General features: G+C 43.2%; 1 protein-coding gene across 1 annotated transcript in view; it reads right to left on the bottom strand.

Annotated features, from left to right (window-relative positions):
* Window positions 1-19,555, bottom strand: part of Cdc14a (cell division cycle 14A) — a 154,892-nt gene that overhangs the window by 11,617 nt on the left and 123,720 nt on the right. Inside the window, exons 12-15 of the mRNA XM_021158702.2 lie at window positions 14,431-14,543; window positions 13,140-13,187; window positions 10,765-10,887; window positions 9,725-10,079 (exon numbers count right to left, since the gene is read on the bottom strand). Of these exons, the coding sequence (XP_021014361.1) occupies window positions 9,725-10,079; window positions 10,765-10,887; window positions 13,140-13,187; window positions 14,431-14,543 (639 nt within the window). The remainder of the gene's footprint in view (window positions 1-9,724; window positions 10,080-10,764; window positions 10,888-13,139; window positions 13,188-14,430; window positions 14,544-19,555) is intronic.

A 19,555-nucleotide genomic window follows, 5' to 3' on the forward strand; every position in this document is an offset into this window, starting at 1 on the left:
ACAATGGGATACTTCCCTGGAGCCCAGGTCCCTGGGGTGGGGAACACAAGAGCAGCAGGGTCTCGGGGTGGAATGTTCTTGCTATTTCTCATCTCTCTATCCCTTGGCTGAGAGAATCAGCATCAAATCCAAAGCAAGGTCAGAACAAAGAGGAAGGGTGAAAAAAACAATCACAGCAATTCAGAAACAACAAAAGTTTAGAAACACAGCATCATCTTCACTATTAAATGTACCAACATTCAACTGACCAAACATGAATTCAAAATATTTAATACAGTTCACCTTTAGTTTGTCATTTATTATGTTAGTAAACCATTCACAACGATTCAATGACTAATCGTCATATTTAAAGTGAGGAGGGAGGTCATTATTTTCAAGACAGACTGTGGGCATCAAGGTGAAATCAGGAAAACCCCCACTGAAAGGTAAGAGTATTTTATTGGGAGCAGACGGCCACTGAATCAACCAATCAACTCGTTATTGTCATCACTAACGATGTTCCAAATTAACTCAGTGGCTTTTCACCAAACTAGTTTTTGTACAAGGATAGAATCAATAATTTTATATCATTCCAAGCTTACTACTACGTTAAGCCCCAATGACTTCTAGAGTACACCTATATTCTACCTGATGGTAGAACACAGTAGAACCTAACAATATACTGGCTGCTCAGATTGCTCATCCAGAGTCTTCACAACAAAGAGTCTTCCCAACCCGGCTCAGTGGAAGAATGGGAGCTGGCCATGGGAGCAGAGAGCTGTGTTCTAGTCAAACTCAACATGGTGTAAGAATGTCCAAACCAGCCAGACATGGTGGCATGTGCTCACCAGCCCAACACTTGGGGAGGCTAAAGCAGAAAATCCACAGTCTGAGGTTAGGCTGGGCTGCATAAGTAGGACCCTGTGTTGGTGGGGGACAGGGGGGATGGACAGAAGAAAAGGAGTAGGAGGAGGAGAAAGAGGAGGAAGAGGAGAAGGAAGAGGAGGAAGAAGAGGAGGAGGAGGGAGGAGAGAGGAGGAAGAGGAGAAGGAGGAGGAGGAGGGGGGAGGAGGAGGAGGCGGTATTGGCAGCAATGGTGGCTAAGAAAAAACGGAAAAGTCCTTTCAATTTGATTTCCAACTCTAAACCAAGCAGAGTTTTCAACTTTTCATTATTGTATCTGCCTGAGCATCATGTTAAAAACCCTGAAATTCAAGAAGCTCAGAAAATGTTCATATAAAGGAAGTTTAAAAGTAGGATAATTTGATATATATGGACAATATATAGATATTGATGTTCAATGCATAGAACAGCAACACTTTATGTCAATAAGAGCAAAGTACATAATACCATGGCACAAGCCAAATAAGGGAAGCTAAAGTAAACTGCATGAAGTCAGTTTATTGAGAAGAGCAAAAGAGCAAAAGGATAACAGACGTCTTTAAAGAAGAGAAATTGGTGAAGAGAGCTTCGAGAAATAGCTCCCTGAAGCCAAATGAGTGAGAACAGAATGCAGAAGCAAGGCAAAAGGCCACAGTGTCTAGGGACAGAGCAGGGTAAGTGACAACACATAAGTGCAACGGGGTGACCAGCTCTTTACCGGAAACATACATAGGCCAATTCTACAATAGGAATTAAAAAAGAGACGAAGCTGAGATCATAAAAGACATCAACACAGCAAAGGGAATGAGAAAACCACAGAACCAAGACTGGGAACATTCTAGAAACGCTGAGTGCCAGCCAGGTGTGGTATGCACGCCATTAATCCCAGCACTCGGGAGGCAGAGGCAGGCGGATTTCTGAGTTCGAGGCCAGCCTGGTCTACAAAGTGAGTTCCAGGACAGCCGGGGCTATAAAGAGAAACCCTGTCTGGAAAAAAAAAAAAAAAGAAAAGAAAAGAAAAAGAAAAAAAAAAGAAAAAGAAAGAAAGAAAGGCTGAGTGCCATCACTGGTGGGCCCTAGAGCCGGCCAGCCGGTGCCCCTAGGAGGGATAAAGAGGGGAGTTAATGCAGGCTACAACTTTAAGAAATCACCAAAAAGATTTCAGTAAAAGGCTGTTCCCACAAAACGGGAATAATGGAACCCCCAAACTGAAAAGAAGAGTTTCTTGAAATCTTGGAACTCAACACGCACATTCTTTAGATTAGCAACGCACTTTATTTTACAACACCTCATGCTCAGATATTGAAAAAAAAAAAAAAAAGCACGCCTGTTTAAGGACCATAATTTTTCTTGAGCTGATTAAGTTTTCATTTACAAAACTAAATATAGGGGTAGGAGAGTTGGCTCAATAGGTAGAGCAGTTTCCATACAAGCGTGGCAGCCTGAATCCAATCCTAGAGCCAGAGAAAGGAGGAAAGAGAAGCCCAACTTTGTAGAGTTGTCCTCTGGCCTCCACATGCAAAGCTATGGCACACGTGTGTACACACACACGGTAATAATAACTTTTAATTTAAACCTATACATACCATTTTTAAATTAGCGAAACTGTTAACACTGTTGATTCTATAGGGTTATTTAGTGCTATCTATACTATAATGTGTGTTTAGAGTCAGGATCTATTTAACCTATATGGCATTATTCAAGGACACCTGTTGAGGCACCAACACAGCTGATGGGTCTCCCTGCTTCCGGGTGTCCCACCAAAAGCTCCCTTCAGCACAGATACCAGAAGTATCTCCACCAAACCATAGCTTTCTATAGACATCGTTAAGAACTTTCTGGGGGAAAAAGCCTTCAATAGCTCAGGAAAAAACAAAATGACAAATGGAATTGCGTGAAATTTAAAAGCTTCTGCCCTGAAAAGAGAAAGAATAGAACCTACAGAAAGGGAGAAAATCTTTACCACTTATACATCTGACTAGGGCTTCATAGCCATAAATTAAAGACAAACAAACAAACAGAAAACCTTGAATTATCCAGTTAGAAAAAGAAACAACAGAGATGTTTCTCAAAAGAAATACAAACGACAAAACACATATGACACATAACATCCTTAGCCATCTAGCAAGTGTCAAACAAGCTACACGAAGATTCAATCTCACCTCTGTCTGAATGGCTAACATGAAGAAAACAAAAATCAATGAAAGTTGGTGAGGCTACAGAGTACACCTTCTTTGTTGATGGAGGGTGTGCTGGCTCATTAGATGTCAATCTAACACTGACTTAAGTTATTTTGGAAGAGGGAACCTCAATCAAGAAGATGCCTCACCCAGATTGCCCTGTGGACAAGCCTCTGGTGCATTTTCTTGATTGGTGATTAATGTGGGAGGGCTCAGATCACTGAGTAGTGGTACCAGTGGGCTGGTGGTCCTGAGTTCTATAAGCAAGCAGGCTGAGCAAGCCATGAGGAGCAAGCTAGTAAGCAGCACCCTTCCATGGCCTCTGAATCAGCTCCTGCCTCTAGGTTCCCTCCCTATTTGAGGTCCTACACTAAAATTCATTCCTCAGTGATAGAATAAGATATGAAATCGTGACCTGAAACAACCCCCACCCCCACCCCCACCCCCAGGTTGCTTCTGGCCATGGTGTTCATCACAGCATCAGAAAGAAAACTAGGACAGTGGAATGGAAATTAGTGCAGTCACCATGGATACTGGTAGAACTGTCACCTGGCACAACTACGCCACTCCTAGGACACTATGTCAGTGCAGCACAGAGATGCTGACTACAACATCACTCACAGCGGTAAAGATACAGAACCAGGCAAGGTGTTCACCAACCAGTGAGTGGATAAAGAAAATGTAGTATATATGAACAATGTAGTTTTATTTAGACATAAAGAATGAGAACATGCCATTTTCAGAAAAAATGGATGGAACTGGAGGTCATGTTAAGCAAATTAAGCTAGATTCATGAAGACAAAGGTCACCTTTGCCTCATGTAGAATCTAGATTTCAGCATGTATGTATGTATGTATGTATGTATGTGACACAGATATAGAAGAGGAGGCTATTTAGAAGGGGAAAGGATTGCTGGGAAGGAGGAGGAAGGGACAGGAGACGGTAAAGCAGGAAAAGGACAAATCATGTTTCCAACACACACACAAAACACACATACACACCACACACAATACACACCACACACACCCCAACCACACACACATACAACACATACACAACGCATATACATACAACACACTACACACACCACACACATATCACACATACCACTCATACACAATACACACACAACACACACATATAACACATACACACCCACAACACATACACATACCAGACACACTACACACACACATCACTCGTACACAATACACACACCACACACATACAACACATACACATATACCACACACACCACTCATATATATAATACACACACAACACACACATATAACACACACAATACACACCCAACATACACACAACACACACATACCACACACCCACCACACATACCACTCATACACGATACATACACACAACGCATATACAACATATATGCATACCACACACCATACACACACATACAGCACACACACAACACATACACACACCATGAGAGCAGAGGAACTACTTGAAAGGAGGAAGAGGAGCAGTGGGAGGAATGAGGGAAGAGGGAGGAGGGAGAAGGGAGGAAGGGGTACAGAGGAGGATGTTCAGGGTATGAATATGAGCAAAGCACAACAGACACACAAAATGTCACAACACCACCCATTATTTTGTGCACTAAAAGGTTAATCATTTATCTGACACGGTGGCACATGCCATGAGTCCAGGCACTCAGGAGGCAGAGACAAACGAGTTCCAGGGTAGCCTTATCTACATAAAGAGTTCCAAGTCAGCCAGGGATGCAGTTATGATCATTTCACAGGAGAAAAGTAAATATTTTATTCTCAAAAGGGGGACAACATATGAAATGTAAACAAATAAAAATAATTAATAATAAAAAGAATTATTATTAAAAATTATTTTTTCCACCAAATCACCATCCCCTCTGGCTCTTCTTGCTATAAAGTCCTCTGGCTCCTTCCGTGCTTCTCTTCCCTAGTTTGGCTTCAGCGTAAGCTCTCAGTCTGCTCTTTGGCCACGCGGGCCTTCAGCTGTCCTGGGAATAACTCACAGCTATTAATAGCCATAATAGCTGACAGCTACCAAGCACTGTTGGTAAGCACTTGCACTCCATATGATTTTTGTCAACCGAACACTATAACCATTCTATGACAATGGACATCATGACCTCAGCACCAACACTCTGTAAATCACCAGTCATTTTCAAAGCCGCGGTCATATTTTTTCTGTATTTTAAATATTCCTGTAATACTGTGTAAGCTTCACGCAAACAAGAAAATCTGATTTGCTCCCAACTATTATAATTGCGTTATTTCCCTGAGGCTCAGAAAAGTTAAATAAGGTGCCAAATACCTCCATAAAAGGCAGTGTCAGAGACAGAATTTGAAGCCAGGTCAGCTTGCTTTCAAAACCTGAGAACTCAACCACAGCACTAAAGCATCTCTGTGCTTAAACTTTTCCCCCTGTGTAAAACAGCCAGTCACCAACCTCTGGCCTTCACTAGGACCGCTTGCAGGCTCCTATTCATCCCGCAAAACCCAAATGACTAAGACATTAACCTGTCCTCACAGCTTTCTACCCCCATTGGGAGGGGGGGGAGGGAGGGAGGGAGGGAGGGAGGGAGGGAGGGAGGGAGGGGGGGGAGGGAGGGAGGGAGGGAGGGAGGGAGGGAGGAAGATTGTTTAAATGTCTATCATTTACATCTCTATTTTTGTAACCGTTATAACAGTACATATGCAACATAAAGCCTTCAAAATACTATGTCTTTGGGATTCACCCTGCCCTAGGTTCCAAATAGGATTCTGTTATTTGTAGGAAAAATCTAGGGCAAAAGCGTTAATCTCTTAGCCCCTTGAGATGTTTATATACAAAAGAGAAGCAATCGTTCTTACCGTACCCATCCATTTACACATCCACCCATCTTCTTATCCAGCCAACATATACCTGCGGAGTGCCTACTATCTAACAGCATCCAGGCTTGTAACCATGGCAATGAAGGTACCATCTCTGCTCCCACAGTGCTTAGAGCCTACCGGACAATGAAATCCATGGTCCTGAGAGGTGCTACAACAAAAACCAAAGTGGGATACAGAACAGTTTACAGGGGAACCATCGGGCCCCTGACAAAGACTTGGGGGTCAGATAAGGACAGGGTGATGACTAGCTGTTCAGTAAAAATGTCATTAAAAATATAACATAGCAAATATTCAAGACAGTTACCACAAGCAGTTCCAACTTAATAAAACACTTCCACCCCACCCACACCCTCATCACATGTCCCCCGTTCCTCAAGAACTCGAGAACTTCTCCGTCAGGAAGCAAATTGGTTTCTACAGTAAGGGGTGGGGGTGGGGGGGTCACCCAAAGTGCAACCCCGTGCTCTGGCTCTGGACAGTGGAGACAAGACTAACCCAGCAGGCCAAGATAATGAAAATAACATCTGATTATTGCTTAGCACTCTGCCACAGCCGCGAGGGTTCCTTAACATTTATTCCTGTTTCCCATGTTAGAGCAGGTTAATGACAGAACAAGGAAATCATTTTTACATTTTTCTGGGGGCTGAGCTGCAGCAAAAAGTGAACGAGCAATTGCAGCTTTCAAAAGAGATGCTAATTGTAGCTTTTAAAATATTAGACTCCCTCTAAACACCCATCTCCTCCCCACCCCCCATCCTCCAAGAGTTCCTGGGTCTCTCTTAAAGGTACAGGGAGGGTATTACCACTCAGACTTCATTTTATTACCTAGGAAGTTCCAAGGGGGTTATGTGTGTGATGGGAGGGGATGTCCCTGTCATGGTGTGTGTGTGTATGTGTGTGTGTGTGTGTGTGTGTATGTGTGTGTAGTCAGAGGACAACCTTGGGTGCTGTCCTCACTTTCCACTATGTTTTGGGATGTAGTCTTTTTATCACATGTCACTGGGCTGTATATCTCCTGTCTCTGCCTCCCATCTCACCCCAGGAGCACTGAGATTACAGATGTATGTAGCAGCATTCAGTCTTTACAGTGGTCCTATGGGTTTGAACTCAGGTCCCCGGGTTTACACAGGCAAATGTTTTACTTCCCTTAAAACACTTGTGTTGAGCGAGTCGGTCCTGCTTGTTCTGGGGTCCTGCTTGTTCTGGGGTCCTGCTTGTTCTGGGGTCCTGCTTGTTCTGGGCTCCTGCACTGCCTTCATCTTCAGCAGCAAAAGGCCAGTCTCACAGAGCCGTGAAGGAGGACTGTTCTCAAACTCCTACTTATTTCCACAAGAAGTGGGGACCTCCATGGTCCTTTAAACTTCCTGCCAGCCAGGCAGCAGCGGGAGAACCTAAGCCCGAACATCAACCACATGGGAGGTCACAGAAGGCTTAGGATTGGGGGACTGCACGGGGATCTGCTTTCCTCTCAGGGAGAAAGAGAGGAAAGGGAGCCATACTGCCAAGTCTAGTCATAAATGTCGTTTTCTGCAGCACAACAACAAAAGAAGTGGGACGAGTTGGAACTCCAACCTCACATTTTATAATTAATTACTGGAAATTTACCCTATTCTGGCCAAAAAGAGGGATGTGGAAGAGGAGTGGGAGGAGGAGGTGGTGGAGGAGGAGGGAGGAGGAGGAGGAAGAGGAAAGGGGGAGAGTGAAAAGAAGCAACAGAATGAGGCCAAAGTTCACTGTGTAAACAGCATGGGGTGCACGAGGGATTTCTACTGTGCAAAGAATCCCCTTCCCGCCCTCAGGGGGGCTCTAATTAGCACAGGAGAATAGGGATCCCATGTATCCCTCCTAAACAGGGATCCCAGAAGGTAAGACCTTCTTGACAATTTCCTGATGCTTCTAGCATCAAACTTTCAATGAGGATGGCACAAGCCTTTGGCAGTGGAATCCACGAGCTGTTTGTATCATTATTTATATAACACTTTTCCTGGAAATAAAAAGATCCATAATCAGTTCTAAAAAAAGAGGCTGATCCACAAAACAATGTATGAAAATACAAGAGGAACTCAATTCACTGTAACGTGCAGGATGGATGCATCAGCACAGCTGAGAATGTTTAAATACACTGCTCTTTCCCATCTAGTGCCTACCCATGAACCCTTACCTCTGTTCCACCCCGCCCAGTCCCGTGGATTTCCACACTTATGATACAAATCTCCTCAGCGTGTATAAAGGGATTAGAATCTGATCAGAATCAGGTCAAAGAATGGGCAGATGGCTCATTGGAACCCTGGCCTATAACAGAATCTAGAGATATCCTCTTCTGACCTCTGCAGGCACTGCATGCGTGCACATGGCGCACAGATACATATAGGCAAAACACCTGCCCATATGAAATAAACATAAATATTAAAGTTTTAAATAATGGTGAAATTTTTCATAGAAATAAAATCATCCAAGGAAAATTATATATGCTAGAGTTTCTCTTAGGGAGAGGATTGCATATGGACTATAGAATAAAGGCAGTTTTGAAAAGAAGCTTGTAATACAAATGAGTCCAGAGAGCCTACACATGAAAACACAAACACATGCTCATGCACACACTCACACACACATACACACACACACATACACACATGCACACAGATACACACACACAAACACACACAAACACACATATACACACACACAAGAACATACACATACTACATTCTTAGGGAACACACTCAGGAGACTGGATCCCTGCACGGACTAATCATGGCGCTGTATTTTGCTAAGTGGGCCACAAGCACAAACTCTGCACTTCCCTTCCTCCGTTCACTGCCCCTGTTGAGCACTGTCTTGTCCTGATGGTTGGCTGAGCAACTGGCTGAAGAGCAGTGTGGGCGAATGTAGGCACAGCCCTCCCAGGGAGCCAGGCTTGCTCCTGCAAGAGAGAAACAGACCTGCCCACATCCCGCCTCCTTGATACATTGCAGATAGTTCACCTATTTTCCCTCTCAAACGAAACGGATTTCAGTGCCTCTTGACACAATCAAAATTTTAAATCTGTAATGGAGACTTGACCAATAGATCTTCACTCCATCAGGGCTAGTAAAAAAGGGAGCCTGGTGACTGGATAAAGATCTCTTTGACAAAAAAAAAAAAATTTCAGTTCTCACTTATCTCTAGAAGAGAGGAGGCTAATTTTAAATGTCTTCCTAGAGACTACCTGATCATACCCTTGAAGTCTAGGGACCTACCCACCTCTCTCTGACTTTCTCTTACTAACACCTTCATTTTCAACGTCACGAATAGTGAGTGGGTCAGCTCCCTGCAGAAGGCCTGATGCTCTGCCGTGGGAAGAATCTGTTCTTGTAGCACTTCCCACCTTTGTTTACCCCAATCCAAACCATGATTTGAAGAATAAGGAAGCCATCATTCTCAACACCACCCCAAGCAAAGCAAACGCTATGCCTGGTGTCACGTATTAAGTATGTTTTGAGAACTTAACTGAAAAGTAACCAAAGCCTACAGTGTCCATGATCTATGAAATGAAAGCTGTCTCCCTTTTAGGGACAGCAGAAGGGAGGGGGAGGGGAGAAAGAAAGGAAGAAAACCCAGTTGAAACTTGGCATTTACTTGAAGAGGAGCCAGCAGAATGTAGCGCATGGACAGTTGCACAACACAGAGGGAAGGTGTCGATCAGAAGGTTTCCTTGGCACTATTAAATTTCTTTGGTGGCAGCCTCGGCTGGGAAGGCAGGGTACAGAAGTTGCATTCGGGGTTCTGAGGACCCAGAGGTGGGGTCTGTGAACTTACAGGTATAGAACGGCTCAGGAATCTCACTGAGGAGGAAGAGAGTGACCCCGGGAAGGAAGGTCGAAGGGTGGTGGTGTGCTCCCCGGGCTTGGCGCTCTGGGGGACTGGAGAGCTGTTCAGGTTGCCCCCAAGACCGCTGCTGCTGCTGTTGCTGTTGCTGCTTCTGGTGTACTGGTTGTTGTTGAGCTCAGGGTAGTTTCTGCCAGGTGTCTGGGTGCTGCCATTCAAGAAGCTGGTGAATGGGCTGGCTATGAAAGCGGCCTTGGTGAGTGATGTGGTCTTCTTGGTCTCAGGTTCTTCTGTCCCAGCGTTCAAGTTCCCTAGAGAATTGGCTAGCCGGGAATTTATGGAGAAGCTGGAGAGGGTAAAACACAGGTGGGAAGGGGAAAAAAAAGAGACAAGAATGCATACTCCTATCTGTAAACACGGAATCACAGCCAGACAAGGGAGACGGTTCTGATCCACACAGTTGACTAATCGGCTTCATCACTCTTGGTGACATTAACATTCGTGGCCTTATTTATACATGCCAAGCTCCTTGGTCAAAAGCAGTTACCAAAGACCCAAGAGACAGGTTTGAACACTGACTGGTCGTAAATAGAACATTTGAGGACTGTATCTGCCAGAAGCGAAGGGTAGCTAACTATAGGGAGAGTCTGCAAGCTGACTTAAGTCCAAGATTTAGCTTAACCCAGACATATTCTAGCATATGCTGACATCAAGCATCTCGACCAGCTGAGTTGGTTCCCACTGTGCATTCTGGGTAAGGAACAGGACTGTTGATCATTAGCATCCCTGGCTACATCTGCATCACATAAAACAAAGTGGAGAGTCCCCAGGAGACTGCCACTGTCACCATCCAACTAACCCCTCTACAGCCTGCCAGGGAGATAGGACAAGAAGACCCAGAAATATAGGGATCTTGGGGGTTCTCCAGTTCTTCCCAGCACCCTCCGCTCGCAGATCTGCAGTCAGATTCCTGGCCTGCAGTAGACCTTCCTTACCTCAGGCTAGCGCCCCGGAAGAGGAAGAAGAATTACCTTCTTATATTCGCTCCTGAAGACAAAGAACCTCGGCTTATCCTTTTGGCTGTCACTGAAGGGGACAAACACACTTTGGAAGTCTTCACGGTCGACACAGTTGGTTGCGGTGAGGAACTTAATCTTTGTTGAGGGGGGAGGGGGGAAGGGGACAGAGTGTCACACTAAAGTTGTGCAACCTAAAATATTCAGCAATGAACTATGATATAGTAAATTCCAAACACTCAATGCCCCAAAGGGCATGAAAAAAAAAAAATGAGACAGTCCCATTCAGATCCCCTCCTTCCCTTTCAGCTTGCAATTGCCCTAAATATGGCCACCATTATTTTTTATCCTCTTGTTTCTTTCACAATGATTCCCTCTGATGAAATCTAAAACATCTGATACTTCACTCTTCAAACCATTTAACCTCTCTTCCATCTCTACAAAGTCTAGCTCAAAAGCCTTGGCTTAGCTTATTAAAAAAAAATAACAAAAACAAAAAAAAAAAACAAAGAAAAAAATCTAAAATCTGGCACTTGCTTCTCTTAGTGGGTCATACTAGCTCCAAGATTAAACCCACACAGTCAAGTGCCCGGTGGTCTCAAGCTTCCCTATTCATTTTTGTTGGTTCACACCTGTCTGTTCACCTCAGGTGGGGAGCAAGGCCACTCATCATCTGTATGTGTGACTGTATCTACTGTTTTTGTCCCGTTAAACAAGCAGGAAAGTTGACTAGACAGGCTAGTCTAGCTGTGGGTTCCCTGACTAGACTGCACTCCCCACCTTTGTGTAGTTTGTTTATCCTTTTCCTCCTGCAGGGTGTCCTCTTCTCTCCTTGCTCCCCCCACCCTGCTCCACCCCCATCTCAGGCTTCCCACTTGCACCTTAATGGACCATTTGGTTGTTACCTCCCCCAAGGAGGCTCTCCTGAATCCCCAAGCAGGATCATCAAGCTGTCTTAATGGGCACTCTCCCAGTACATCACAGCTCCTACACTGCATACTTCATCTCGTTTTTGCCTACTTCCATAACCCACAATAAATTCTGAGATCAAAGACGCTCTCATCTCCACTCTGAGGGGCGCAGCAGGTGCGGCATCATCAGGTTCCCAGGGAAAGAGACTTCACTGAAGAGAGCCAGGGCTCAGTCACGAATTTAATATCAAATATCTTCGGTCCTAGGAAAACCCTGTGCTGAAGCTGGACCATGCTTTCTGTCTGCCTTTCTTCATCATCCCTCTCCCTAAGCACTGCTTATGCCATGTCTTCCCCAAAGCAAAAGTGCTAAGGTTATACAGGGAAGAGACTCAGGCTTTGGAGAAACCTGGGCCAATAAGAGCTACCCATTAAACAACACTATGGTTAGAATTTTCTCCTCCAGAAGAAAATGGCAGCTTTTTGTCCTATTTTATCAACAATACTAGCCAATCACTTTTAGTCTTCTCAGCAGGTGCCACGACGCATCCAGGTAATACCAGTGTCTAGGTACGAGTCCTGGAGGATCAAAGAACTTTTTTTCAAGAGAAGAGCACTAATATTTCCTCTTCTCATGAATAATAAACAACTACATAGAGATGAACAAATAAAAACAGAGTAAAGAGCACTAACAAATAAAAAGACATCAGAATCAGTCTCTGGGTTGAAAAGAAAGTTGCAGAGCTCTTTGGAGTTTACCAGAGACCAGAAGATGCTGGAAGTTCACAGGACCTAGAGGTCCTAACTCCCGCACATAGCCTGAGGGAAGGACAAGAAATGCCCTTTCAAAAGTAAGCGTTAAAAATGCAGTTTATTTCCGATTTGGAGAGTAGGCTCAGTGATTAAGAGCACTTGCTGCTCCTGTAGAGGATCCAGCTTTGGCTCTCAGCACCCACATGAAAGCTCACAACTGTCTGTAACTCCGGGTCCAAGTGCCTTCCTCTGACCTCAGCGAGCACCAGGCACACACACAAGATACATATACACCTGCAAGCAAAACACTCTCACACATAAAGTAAAACAAATAAGTAAACTTAAAATAATGGTTAAGCCGGGAGGGGGGTAAATTGGCATGTGGGAGGCAGGGGCAGGCTCATCTCTGTGAGTTCAAGGCCAGTCTGGTCTACATAGTGAGTTCCAGGACTGCAAGAGCTATGCAGAAAGACCCTTTCTTAAGGTGGGGGCATATTTTAACAATCAGGAAGAAAGAGGATATGAAATGCTATAAGCTAGGAGAGGGGTGCTCAGTGATAAAGAATATATAAAGCCCTGGGATTTAGTCCAACTACCAAGATTAATAAATATAGAGAGAAAGCTGGTAGTTATATTTATTTTCATGGAGTTATATTTATTTTCTGGTTCTTGGAAAATGTGACTAAAAGGTCATATATATTGATAGTGGCTAATTGTGTACAGTACCTGAAAGTCTGGGCCATTGCCCTTTGGTGTCCTTTCATATCATCTGACCTGCAAAACCAGAAGAGAAGAGCTCAGGTATCAACAGGTCCCCACAGTTAAACAAAGACCACATGTGGCATTTGTGTCAGAGACATAAAGATGTTAAACAATCGAAAGAGAAAAACCATGCCAGGTGGATATGGGCGTTCGCCCACGTTACAGAATGAATCCCGACACCAGCAGGCACTGTTTCGCCATGAGTGTTACTTATAGCATCTTGCTTTTACACAAAAAGATGACTCAGTAGAGAAGGGTTTGCTGATAATGCCGTGACGGTATGGTGGAAACTGAAGTCTACCTCCCATTTGGAATATAAGAAAATTCACATCTAAACATGGCTTCTGAGATCTGTACAGGAAGGACTGGTCCCTTGCATATGTACTTGCTAAATTATACTTTCTTCCAATACAATGACGCTCAACCTTCCTAATGCTGTGACCCGGTAATACATTTCTTTATGTTGTGGTAACTCTTCACCTCAACCATAAAATTATTTTTATAGCCATTCCATTATCATAATTTTGCTACTGTTGTGAATCACAGTGTGGATATATCTTATATATCCAGGATATCTGATATGGGATCCTTGTGAAAGGGACATTTGACACCCAAAGGGTCGTGACCCACGGGTTGAGAACCATGGTCCCAATACACCCTTCTGCCCTTATAAGATTGCTTTTCCTTTCAACCCTATGTGAACTATCACAGGGTTTCGATTGCCATATAGGCAGATGTCCACTACCAGCACTGATTTTGTTGGGTAACTTTAAACTCCAAAAGCAAGATGGTTTATAATTTCTCAGACACATGGAGGAATCACTCAAGCAATCCTCAAAAATGGAAGGTGAAGTCAGGTAGTGGAAAACACCAAAACTTGGCCCAGCCTTTCTTTTCTTCACACTCTGGCTTCCATACAAAACCCCGGCACATCAGGGAGAACCCTCCAGAGTAGCAGAAACCTTCGTGTGAAACTCCAAATAGAATTTAGAACAGAGAAGCAGAAAGAACTGCTCAGCAGCTCGAGGCAGAATTCCAGAGACAGAGATGTAACAACTGTTTTCACAAGCATTTAAAGCGTGCCTACTCCCATCAGTGGGGAGACACACAACAGCTGGGGGGTGGGAGCAAAAGAGCCAAGTGTCGGAAAACACAGGTAAACTCAGGATTTGGAGAATGGCATTCTGAAGTGAAGACACATGTTACCCACAAGTGGAGGTGCTCTACGAACTGAAAGGTTTAAAGATGAGGCTACCTAAATGCACAGGATGGCGAGGAGCGGGGATGCCTCTGGCTTTTTAAGGCACGTAGTTTGTCTCCCTGCGTTACGTTGTTCTTAATTTCCATATCTTCATCTTCAAAATTATTCTGAAAAACAGGCATGTCCCATAGGAAGGTCATTACAAACAGTTTAGCTTTATACTGATTTCTTAATAGCGCATAGGTAACTTAACAGTTACAGATAAGAGCAAATGACCTTACTTACAAAACAGGAAATGATCTTCCTGTAGCTTGGATCATTTAAATGTGTTATAAACTCAGCAGTAAAGCACACACTCAACATTTAAATATATCCATCAAATTCCAAGTCAAAGAAGCGTGGGGCTGGATATGGGAGTGTCTGAAATATGTCTATGGCAATGGGGTCAGAACCAAAAAGACTGTCATGGGGACACATTAGGCTTTGGAAACCAGCCTGGCTCAATCCTGACTATAACACATCCCAGATGTTTCTAGGAGTCGCTACTGCAAATTCCACAACCTACTTATGAGCAAGCTTGGTCAGATAACTGGAGACATCTACACAGTCACGCTCAGCGTTGGCTAACCCTCCAGGAGGCACGCAAACTCTCTCGCGAGTTAAAGAGCCAACAGCATTCCATCAGCAAAGCATGTTTCCTTCTGAAATTCCATAGTTTGGAAAGTAGAAGTGGCCGACTGGTGTTGCCCCATGAAACCTTCTTATGTTAACTCAAAAGGAGAAGGCCCTGTGGGAAGATGGAAGAGGTAGTTCCCATCTAACCCAACCAGTGGGTGCAGGAAGAAAGGGCGTTGGTTTGTTTTTTTCATTATTTTTTAAAAAAATAATTTTTGGTATTTAGGAATATAACAGTGAAACTAATAATTTAGTCTGCTTAGAGGTCTGGGGAAAAGTAAAAAAATAGGATATTTTTTCTTACACTCCATTCTCATATTTTAAGCTGTTACATAATGCCTGGAAATAAAGTAATTTTAAAAGTTATATAGCTAAGTAAAATGAACAGGGTATTTAAAATAATAATAATACGTGGAGGTTTTTTTCTTCTTCACTAAGAGTCATAAACTGTAAAGAGCCGTATCTTTGTCGTTGCCGTTCTTCTGCTTTGCCTTTTGTTTTTTGTTTTTTTGTTTTTTTGTTTTTTTTTTTGAGATGGGGTCTCACTAGCCCAGACTAGCCTTGGGTTGGTGATGCTCCTGCCTTCGCCTGCTGTGCTGGGATTACAGCCCTGAGCCTCCAGGACCAGCAGGTTAAACAAATAATATCCTATGACGTACTATCACATACCTAACAATCTGCATTTAAAATACTGTTTTTACTTTCTTCCTTTAATTTACTAAAGTGTCACTCTAAGATATTGAGCCACCAACCAGGCAGCATACACGCAGCTGATATGAGACCCCCAACACATATATACAGTAGAGGACTGCAGGGTCTGTGTTCAGTCAGAGAAGATGCACCTAACCCTCAAGAGACTGGAGGCCCCAGGGAGTGAAGAGGCCAGGAAGGCTGGGGTGGGGTGGACACATCATCTTGAAAACAGGAGGGAGGAAGAATGGGATGAGGAACTGTCAGAGGGTAGACGGGGTAGGGGGAAGACAGGTAACAACTGGACTGTACAAAAGATTAAAGATATTTAATAAATAATCTTTTGTTTTTTAAAGGGAAGAAAACAATACATATATAGTCCCAGCTCACACTCCCTGGAAAAGAAAAGGGTGTCTTCTCTTAAAGAGAAGAGGAGGGAGTTGCAGTCAGAAAACCTGGATGAGTGGAACCACCTAAGCCCATTGACATTGGATGACAAGCTACAGAAGCTGGAATTCCCCCTGCTGGGTGTCGATCACGCTTTAATCCAGTACTTCCTCACTATGCCCATTACTCCCTCTCAGAACAGTGATGTATGTATATTCTATTCTGTAGGCAGCATGTTAGAAGGATATCGTTTGTATTTTTGATTTTACAAGGGCTTACAGTTAAGAAATTGTCTTGAGTCTCAGAAAAGACTTTGGCCTTGTAAACAGTGAAAGACTATGGGAGCTTTTGAAATTGCACTAAATGCATTTTCAATTATGATACAGCTGCAAGCCGATGGGAGCCAGAGAGTGGAATCTGGTGACTTGAATGAGAATGGCCCCCAGAGACTCGTACATGTGAGTACTTGGTCCCCAAAGAGCGCAACTGTTTTGGAAAGATTAAGAGGTATGGCTTTATTGGAGTAGGCTTACCACTGTGGGTGGGTTTTAAAGTTTCAAAAGCCAATGTTTCCCAGTCAGCGCTCTCTCTCTCTCTCTCTCTCTCTATCTATCTATCTCTCTCTCCTCTTCCCCCCCCCCTCTCTGCTTCATGGCTGTTGTCTTAAGTATATAAGCTCTCAGGCGTGCTTCAGAGCCAAGCCTGCCTGTTTGATGCCATGTTCCTCACCAAAATGGTCATGGAGTCACCCCCTGGAACTTTAAGCATCAACAAACTCTTCCTTCTGCAAGCTGCCTTTGGTCATGGTGCTTTGTCATAGATAGATAGATAGATAGATAGATAGATAGATAGATAGATGAATAGATAGATAGATGAGTTAGATACATACATAGATGATAGATAACATACAATAGAGTATATAGAGTATGATTATCATATATTTATCTTAAATAAAATACAAATGTTAAATAATTTTACTATCAAAAGCCAACAACAACCACAGCCACTGGCACGGTTCTCCAGGATTTTTACTGTGCTATGCACATTCCCCTCTCCCTATCACCCTGACATTCTCCTCATTACAAAAACAGGTTGTATTACACACACAGCTTTGAGAGTTATTTCTTCATTAAGAATACATATTTACTGTGCTGTTCTAGGACAAATGAAAAAGAGCCTCGCCTTGTCATTTTATTGCTCCATAAAATTCTGTTGTCTAGACATGGCAAATTGTTTATTTAACGAATACTTTAGGTCAGGCTGTTCTCTGCCTTTCAACACTGTACACAGCTTTAACAAACATCATTTTAGGTGCAAATGTTTGTCAAACACTGCCCTAATACTGTGAAAGAAAAGTTCGTGAAACAGATTTGCTAAGCCCATTTTAAAGCTATGTTCTACAATGCTAACCAATCGCCCTCCAAAGTATATACCCTCTTGAACTTCACCTAGCAAAGAGCTTAAGAGTACATCTTTAAAAGATTTAAAAGATATAAATATCATCTTAGTATGTAAATTCATATCTCATTTCTAGGGAGGTAGACTTGTTTTGTAGACCTGTAGGAACCAGTGGGTTTTTATAATTTTATTTATGTTATGTTATGTTAGGCATTCTATATATTTTGAGAAATGTAGTTGAAATACTGCTAACATGTCCTTCTAGCTGTTCCATGGTTAAAGAATGAATTGAGAAAGGAAAGGACCAAGAGTGAGGAGGAGAGTTAAGCGGATTCTGTCTGATGAGAGAAGATGGTTTAGAGGAGGATGCAGCAAATTAGAAGTTAGGAAGGAGGAGGCAACTTGATGAAAGATTTTAGATATGCAGATAGGTCCAAAGAAACCTAGCAAAAGAGAAACCATGCTATTGTTTATTTATGCACATATTTTTAGGGTACTTGAGGGACTAAGAAGTATAGAGGTATAATTGTTTGCTTGTTTGTTTGTGTTTGGTTTTGGTTTTGGAGGCGGGGTTTCATGCCATCCAGAATGACCTAAAATCACTACCTAGACAAAGCTGCTCAAGCCTCCGATCCTCCTGCGTTCTCCTCCCAAGTGCTGGGCTCAAAGGCCTGTGCTACTCAGACCCTTTGCACTCTTAAAGCACTATGCAATGTTATTCAAAGCATATTTGCCTTAAGTTATGCAATCTTCAAAACCAAAACTGTCTGGAAACAGATCTCTACCTCCTGAGATGCAGAGTCAAACACATGGGCACAGCTACATGTGTTAGGAAATCAAGTCTCTAATATAATCAAGTCACAGAAGCCTGTGGTGAGGGTGGGAACTTCAGGTAGAACTAATTAGAGAATTCAACTCTAGACACCAGAGAGGCATCAAAGCAGTCCAGGGGATTGGTCGGCAGGAGGTGGTTTAAAGATGTTGCTCATGAGATGCCATTAAGGTGTGGTATCAGGTGTGAGATTAAAATGCCCAACAGAATCCTTTTAATGGAGGAAAGTCTCACTTGGGCTCACAGTTTCAGAGGAATCCCAGTCTACCACAGTGCGGGAAGGTGTGGCATGGAAGACCATATGTTACCAAATGACATATGTGGAGAAGCCAACCTCGAGGCTCTTTCTGACCATACCACAGCACATTTTTCTCTCACACTAGTTGACCCACAGGCTCTTTGAGATCAATGACAAACAAACCTGACCCTGAGGGAGACTCTCACACCTTGGCCCCCCTAAAGGCAATGAACTATATTTTATTCCAATGTCCTATGCAGATAATAATAATAATTATTATTATTATAAAATAGTGTCCATAGCTTTTAGTTAGATAAAGTAATGACTGGCCAACACATTAATAAAAATGGTAGTAGAATATGCTAGCAGGGAGGTTGTTGACTGTGCTCTTATGAAAAGAACTCAGATAAAATATAGCACCTTAGGAAATAAAGATAAGAGATTCTGGAAAAAAATGTAGCATAGGAGTTTGAAATAGGGATGAGTGAAAACAGAAGTCACAGGATTGGAAGGCAAATATGGGAAGTGAATTGTTAGCAAATCCAAACAATTTAAATTGAAAAGGTGGATGGGGCACTGGTGCCAAAGTTCTTCTCAGTATTCGGACGTTGAACCTGTACAATGTCAAAGTTAGGGGAAGACAAAGAAATCTTCACAATAAGTTCCTGAGATCAGAAGGGAGAGTAGATTTCAGAGGTTGAAGCTGTAGCTTCCATGGTAGAGCCTGAGCACTTGTTTAGGATATGCAAGGCTCTGGGTTTCGTCCCAGCACCACCAAAGGTAAAGAAAGGCAGGAGGAAGAGGAGAAATGGGAGGAAAGAGGAAGGGACAGGAGAAGGAAGGTGACTTAGTTTGGATTTGTTTGATCTCACGCTACATAGGCCTGCACCTTTGAGAGCTGGACCTCTTCCCCCATCACCAGCTCCCTGGCCCTTTATTCCAGTCTTCTGTGGGCCCCA

Source organism: Mus caroli, chromosome 3 (assembly GCF_900094665.2).
Source record: "Mus caroli chromosome 3, CAROLI_EIJ_v1.1, whole genome shotgun sequence".
In the NCBI taxonomy this organism is placed as follows: Eukaryota; Metazoa; Chordata; class Mammalia; order Rodentia; family Muridae; genus Mus; species Mus caroli.